Source organism: Pristis pectinata, chromosome 32 (assembly GCF_009764475.1).
Source record: "Pristis pectinata isolate sPriPec2 chromosome 32, sPriPec2.1.pri, whole genome shotgun sequence".
Lineage (NCBI taxonomy): Eukaryota > Metazoa > Chordata > Chondrichthyes > Rhinopristiformes > Pristidae > Pristis > Pristis pectinata.
This window is the reverse complement of record NC_067436.1, coordinates 1,804,529-1,812,098: the sequence shown is the minus strand read 5'-3', so window position 1 is coordinate 1,812,098 and position 7,570 is coordinate 1,804,529. Positions and strand designations below refer to the sequence as shown.

At 45.2% G+C, this 7,570-nt stretch overlaps 1 protein-coding gene across 2 annotated transcripts in view; it reads right to left on the bottom strand.

The window, feature by feature from the left end:
* Positions 1-1,554: 1,554 nt before the first annotated feature.
* Positions 1,555-7,570, bottom strand: part of vps13c (vacuolar protein sorting 13 homolog C) — a 283,389-nt gene continuing 277,373 nt past the window's right edge. For both annotated transcript variants that reach the window (XM_052042365.1, XM_052042363.1), the window contains 2 exons: positions 6,600-6,689; positions 1,555-1,956 (listed from right to left, as the gene is read on the bottom strand). In XM_052042365.1, coding sequence (XP_051898325.1) covers positions 1,867-1,956; positions 6,600-6,689 — 180 coding nt within the window. In that variant the 3' untranslated portion in view covers positions 1,555-1,866. The remainder of the gene's footprint in view (positions 1,957-6,599; positions 6,690-7,570) is intronic.

Here is a 7,570-nt window from a genome sequence, read left to right as displayed (position 1 = left end):
TCAAATGAATACTGCTGCCCTCCTCTCTACCACATTCCTTTGAGTATCCATTGACTAAGGGGGAGAGTCAATTCTTGCACTCAAACAGAATCCAAGCTGTGTCCCAGAGTGCAGCGAGGGGTGGACATTTGTGCAGGCTTTTCAATGTTTTTGATACAGTAAAACATTGACAATATTCTTGTTCAGAAATCCCAATGGTTCAGCATCACCCAGTTATTTCCCATGCTCCCTTTAAACTCACAGACACTCTGTTCTCACACTGCTTTTACATTCACAGGGGCCCATTCCCACTTCTGATAAACTCACCAAGGCCCTGTGACCTTGCTCCTTATAAACTCAATGGGCCCCCATTTCATGTACTCCTCTAAAACTCACCACACATCTGCTTCTGAACTCACTGGGATGATGACACTGCAGTTCACAAAGAACAGAGAGCAGCTGCGGGCTTGGTTGACCTGTTGATTATTCACCCTGTCTGTGGGTCGATGGTCACTGTGGCTCCTGCCAGGAGTTGAACCCTTGTCACAGGGCCGGTTGCTTCATCCTGAGTGGGACACTTCTGGTCGCACTCACTAAACACCCTGCACCCTCAAACGAGTCACCTAGACCTCCCCCCTCCGGCTCTCAGGAGCCCTGTTCACACACTTGAAACTCTCAGGGAGCCTGTTTCCAGTCTTTTAAGCTCATCTGATTAATTAAATATTATGCCACCATGTAACATTTTTTAAAAAGCAAAATAATGGTGTGTTGGTGTTATAATAAAAATAAAGATGGACTCTGACCTCACGATCTACCTTGTTGTGACCTTGCACCTTACTGTCTACCTGCACCACACTTTCTCTGTAGTTGTGACACTTTACTCTGTACTGTTATTGTTTTTACCTGTACTACCTCAATGCACTCTGTACTAACTCATTGTAACTGCACCGTGTAATGAATTGACATGTACGATCAGTATGCAAGACAAGTTTTTCACTGTACCTCGGTACAAGTGACAATAATAAACCAATACCAATATCAAAAAGTCCCAGAAAATCTGCCAATCTGGCACCCAAATCACAAGGATGCTGGATTATCAGAGAGCTGATTAGTGGGAAGATTCTGCGTACCAGTGTCTGCTGACCTGACTGAGAAACAATGAAGCTCTTGTTCTTCAGCTGATATGTTGTGTAGTTACTTATGGGTTGGATTGGAAGTATCACTGGAGGTAGCTGATTGGTATTTCAGCAAGACCACCCACTAGTTTGTTAAGGCAATTGAAATATTGTAATGGATGTTTCTACATGCTGCAGATACGATCAGACAAGTGGACTAAATCTTTAATTCAAGACAACTGATCTGAAGTGACTCAAAAGTCCAAGTGTGAACTTGAATGTATTTTTAAAATTATACATATTTCAAAGCCAGTGTAGAGATTCTCAGGAGCAGTGGTTTGACGGAGGTAATTTATTCTATTTCGAATATAACCATGATCAGAATGGTCACTCTTAACTAGATGTTCAGCAAGTGTGTGGCTAGTTGTAGTGCATTTGAGATCAGATATAAAAGACAGACTCCAAGTACTCTGGTTTATTTTATTTGCAACTTATTATTCAAATTCAATTCTAGCAAGTATATGGAACAATTCTGATAGTGCAAAATTAGCATAAAAATTATTAACTGAAATCAACAAAATACAGATGCACGATATATATTGATTTTGATACCAACCCATCTCTCTGTGCATGTGCACTTCATAACACAGTATTCATACTTCTGAGAATTTGCATTTCATTAGCGTAAGAAAATATAATTGCAGTGCAAATGAAAGTGTCATAGAAAAGAACTAGATATCAACAGTGCAACACTGAGGCAGTGCAGAAAAAGTCAAGGTTTAGAAAACCTGAGGGATTTTTGTTTCACCAGACGTTGCTGCTGTCTTGCTATCCGAGCTTCTTCGAGTGCATCAATCGTCCTCTGAAGCACAACACAAACACACTCATATTATGGACTGTCCTTTTAAAAATGAACTGGATAAATTCAAGAATCAACTTCACAAAACTCACAGATCATTCCAAAGTCAGAAGTTTAATAGCTAATTATTTAAAAATGCATCACTATGAATGCTCTAGATGCATGCTGTTATTTCATGACATTTAATAAATTTAAAGTTTCAAATTTTACACAAACAAATTAAGACTGTTTAGGGCCCTGAATGGTGGTGAGGGAGGTGGTGTGGGGCAGGTGTAACAATGCGGTTTCAGCGATGTGCCTGGAGGGGGATCAGTGGGAGGGTTGAGTGGACAAGGAGTCACGGAGAGAGCGATCCCTGCGGAAAGCGGAGAGGAGGGGAAGGATGTGCCTGGTGGTGGGGCCCTGTTGGAGATGGCAGAAGTTGCGGAGAATGATGGAATGATGTGTTGGATGTGTAGGCTGCTGGGGTGGTAGGTGAGGACTGGGGTATCTCTATCCCTGTTGTGCCGGGGTGCGGGGGGGTGAATAGGGTGAGGGCAGACGTACAGGAAATAGAATAGGGTGAGGGCTTCATTGATAGCAGTGGGGGGAACCCCATTTTCTGAAAAAGGACATTTCAGAGGTCCTGGAGTGGAAGGCCTCATCATGTGATGGAGATGGAAATGGAGGAACTTATCCCTGCAACCACGCAAAGTGTTACACTTGCCCCTACACCACCTCCCTCACCACCACTGAGGGGTCTAAACAGTCCTTCCAGGTGAGGCAGTGCTTCACATATGTCATTTATTGCATCCGGAGCTCCCGGTGCTCCCTCCTCTACATCAGTGAGACCGGATGCAGATTGGGGGACCCCTTCGTCAAGCACCTTCGCTCCGTCTGCTGTACTAGCCGGGATCTCCCGGTGGCCAACCATTTTAATCCCACTTCCCATTCCCACACCGACGTGTCTGTCCACGGCCTCCTCCACTGCTGAGTTGAGGCTAGACACAGAGTAGAGGAACAACACCAGCACACCAGGTCACAAAGTGACCTCCATGGTACAGGACAAACCAGAGGAACTTTGGGAAAATGCAGGTTACCCACAAACCTGATCAGGACACATCACAAGCCCATTACCGGGCCTGTTTCATGGACTTTCATTTTCTGGCACTTTCTGGGTACACGTCTGGGAGCTTAACATCCATCAAACACCCTTCACAAGGAGCTATGGACACAGACACCGACAGCACCACACATATCCCCACAACATTTCTTTCTAAACAACAATGAAAATTGTTATTTTAAAAAAAAAGTTTAACCAATTAAATAGAAGTCTGTTTGCAAAATGATGCAAGTCTGAACACAGCACTGTCGTTTTCATCAAGCTCTCTGCAATGATTACAGATACATAATTGGAAAAAACCTCCGCAGTGCAGTGCTGTTACTTCCAATCGTAACGCTGCTGCTCAAAGGGACCATCTTCAAACCCATGCAGAGGTCGTGTCAGAAGGCACTCAGTGCAGAACTTGCAGTGAATGATCAGGGTAAGCAAGGGGTATGGAAAGAGCTTTCACCCAGTCACCTCCATCGTGCCTCAGTCCCAGGGGACAGTTTCCCAGTTACAGCCGACAGAACCGTTCAGATACTAAGGATGTAACACAGAAATAGAACCAGAAGTGGGTCATATTGCCTCTCAAGCGTCCCACTCCATTCAACATGAGGGAAGCTCGGAGAAACTGAGCAAGTGCTAACAGGACCCGACAGACAATGCAGGGAGGATGTTCTCAACGGCTGGAGGAGAGTCCAGAGCCACGGGTCACAACCTCAGGATACAAGGTTTGCTACTTAGAATGGAGATCCGGAGAAATTACCTTAACCTGCTGAATTCTCTGTCACAGTAACCAGTGGAAGCCAAACCATTCAATATAATCAAAGAGTTAGATAAATTTCTTCTGCCAAAGGGATTACTGAATGAGGTGAGAGGATGGAAACAGGGTACAGGTGTGGTCATCAGCCGTGGCACTGCTGCCTGGCGGAGCAGGTCTGCAGGGAATGCCCTGCTCCTGTTCTATCTTTTATTCCGTCACCACTCTGTTGCCTGATCCCCACATCAACTCCATCCTTTCGTTTCCAGAAAACTGTTTGAACAGAATCAGTGACCGAGCCTCCACAGCCCTCTGAAGAAGAAAATACCAAAGATCCACCACCACTGAATGAAGACATCTCCCCTGGTTTCTGTTTCAAAAGCAGGCTCTTCATTCTGAGACAGTGACCCCTGGTTCCAGATTTCCAAGGCAGAGGAAACATCCTCCCTGCATCTGCCCTGTTGAACCTTCTCAGTTTTAATGTCCCTTGTCGTTAATCTGAACTGGAGAGAGAGTACAGGCCTGGCCTTCCCACTCTCTCCTATGTGACAGATGCAGCATTTCTGGTGAATCTTTGCTGCTCTCCCTTTATTGCAAGTGCCTCCCTTTCAGGCAAGGAGACCCACAAAGTACACAATACTGCCGGTACAGTCTCACCAGAGCCCTACACAATTGTAGAGACATCTCCTGTATTCAAACCCTGTACTCAAGTGAAGGACAACGTACCACCTGCCCTCCATTCAGTGACTTTGAAACTCAACACTGCCCAAACTCTCACATTTAACAAGCTCTCTGTGCAAGGTGGAGAACCAGACTTCTCCAAATTATATTCCATCTGCCACATCCTCGCCCCCTTACTGAGCGTGTCCCTGTCCCCTTGAAGCCTCGTTACCTGCTCCTTTGTACTCACAATCCCACCTAGTTTAGTATTATCAGCAAACTTGGAAATTTGACATTTGATCCGTTCAGCCAAATCACTGAGAGAAATCTTGAATAGCAGTGGCCCAAGCACTGAGCCTTGCGTTACCCTGACAACAATTGCTCCTGTCCCCTCACTCATCTTGTCTAAACCACCCTGAAGCCCCTTCTCATATCTCACAAACCCACCTGATTTTGCATCATTGGCAAACTTACATTCAGTTCCTTGTGATACTGGAAGAGGCCAATTGATCAAGGGTGCTCTCAGAGCTACTCCTTCAGTCCTGGTTCCCCGTAACCTATTCTCTCACACATGCCCCTAACACCACACTGATTCACCCACCTACACCAGTAGTCTTAAAGCAGCCCCTCCAGCCCACTGAATCCGCACAATCAAGTACCCATTTACACTAATCCTACACCAAGTAATTAATTTACCAACTGACATGTTTTTAGGATGTGGGAGGGAACCAGAGGACCTAGAAGAAGCCCACATGGTCACAAGGAGAATGTGTGAATTTTACATAGATAACACTGCAGGTTAGAATTGAACCAGAGTCACTGAAGCTGAGACATTGGCACTACCTGCAGCACCACTGTGCTGCCCAAGTGAGCAGACGAGGCTGAAACACTGATCACTGCCGTACCCGTTAGTCCCTGCCTGACACCTTGAATGACTCATTGATTCCCGGTCTCCAATTCCCATCTGTAAACCGATTTTCAAACCAGGTCAGTATAATTCCCCATTTCCACATGAGCCTCTTATGTGTGCATTTATCAAAGGCCAAAGAACCAAAAGTGATACGAGGATTTTTTAAATGCAGTGTTTGGGTCTGGAATGCACAACCGGGAGTAGGTCAGGAAGCTGATTCAATTCTGCTGGTTGAAAAGGCAGTTGGATCACACCTGGAAGGAAAGAGTTTCCAGGGCCATGGGGAGAGGGCAGGGGAGTGGGATTAGCTGGAATGCTCTTACATGGAGTCCCGTGGCTGCCTCCTGTTGTGTAAACATTCTGTGAACAAGAGCATTAGTTAGAGCTCGTAGAAGAGCTGAACTGAGGCACGGCAGTCCCACCACCAGAGGGAGTGTGTGATTACAGCACAGCAATGTCAGAGTGGGGCAGCACAGAAACAGGACCTCTGGCCCACCACATCCATGCTGACCTTTTTGCCCATCTACACTAGTCCCATTTGCCCACATTAGAACAGTAAACTTCAATGCCTTGCCTATTTAAGAGTCTATCTAAATGCCTCGTAAGTGCAATAATTGTAAGTGATTGTGCCACCTCCTCTGGCAGCACATTCCAGATAGCAACCACTCTCTGTGTGAAAAGAAACTCACCCCTCAGATTCCCGTTAAATCTGCCACCTTCCACCTTAAACCCATGCCCCCTTGTTTTTGATACTCCCTATTATGGGAAAAAGATTTTGACTACCTACCCTATCTATGCCTCTCATAATCACACACACCCATCAGGACACCCCTCAGTCTCCTTCACTCCAGGGACAAGCCCAGCGTATCCAATCTCTCCCCATAACTCAAGTTCTCTGATCCAGATAACATCCTGGTGATTCTCCTCTGCACTCTCTCCACATCCTTCCTACAGTGTGTGACCAGAACTGCACACAGTGCTGCAGTGTGGTCTAACAAGTGTTTTGTAAAGTTGTAATGTCCAGACTCTTATTTTCTATGACCCAACCTATGAAGACAAGCACATCCATATACTTTCTTCACTAGCCTATCGACCTGTGAAAAACTGGAAACTTATTTGATTGGAACATGACTGGTTCCAATCAAATAAGTGACTAATTGAGAGAGATATCTTCCAAAAACAAACTGCATTAGCTTAAAATGTCAAATTGCTGTTTAGATGAAAGTATTTACCTTCGCCATGTCCTCATCCTGGAGAGCCACTTTTTTCACTGAACCTTCAATCTCGCTTCTTGCGCTTGTAAAACCAATTAGTGCTTGATCCTGTAAAACCACCAAACACACCGTTGCCATTGTTAATGCTTCTTTCATTTTTGTATATTTCTCCTGGAAAACAAAGTAACATTTCAGATCTGTATTTGAAGTGCAACCACATGCCTCAACTGTGCCTGTGGATAGGCAGATCATGCACAGCAGGGAGGTAACCCCTGATAACTAGACCTCCAGTTCTGGCACCAACAACTGGACTCCAGGCACATATAAACCTTGTCGCAGGAGGTGAAAGGAATGGGTGAAATCTTCCTCCCTCCACAACACAAACCTCCCAGTTTTCCCACGCTGACAAGGCTACAGTTTGTCCCTATCATCTTCCACAATTCTGACTGAACAACATTTAATGCTTCAATGTGCTCTCTATTTGATTGGTTGATTTTAGAATCCAGATCCTGGTAGTTGGTGGCCCCACTCAAATACTGTAATGTGAAAAGGGGAGTAAAAAGTCTCCGTAATGTCAAGTTCATGCAATGAACTTCCTCACAAGACCATGAGATATATGAGCAGAATTAGGCCATTCGGCCCATCAAATCTGCTCTGCCATTCAATCATGGCTGATTTTTTAACCCCATTCTCCCACCTTCTCCCTGTAACTAATCAAGAACCTGCCTTAAATATACCCAATGACTTGGCCTCCACAGCCCTCTGTGGCAACACATTTCAGAGATTCTCCACCCTCTGGCTGAAGAAATTCCTCACAGTTTTAAAGGGACATCCCTTTATTTTGAGGCTGTGTCCTCAGATCCTAGACTCTCCTACTGATAGAAATATCCTCTCTATGTCCACTCTATCCAGGTCTTTCAGTATCTGGATACTGAACGAGATCCCCCCTCATCCTTCTGAACTCCATCGAGTACAGGCCCAGAGCCATC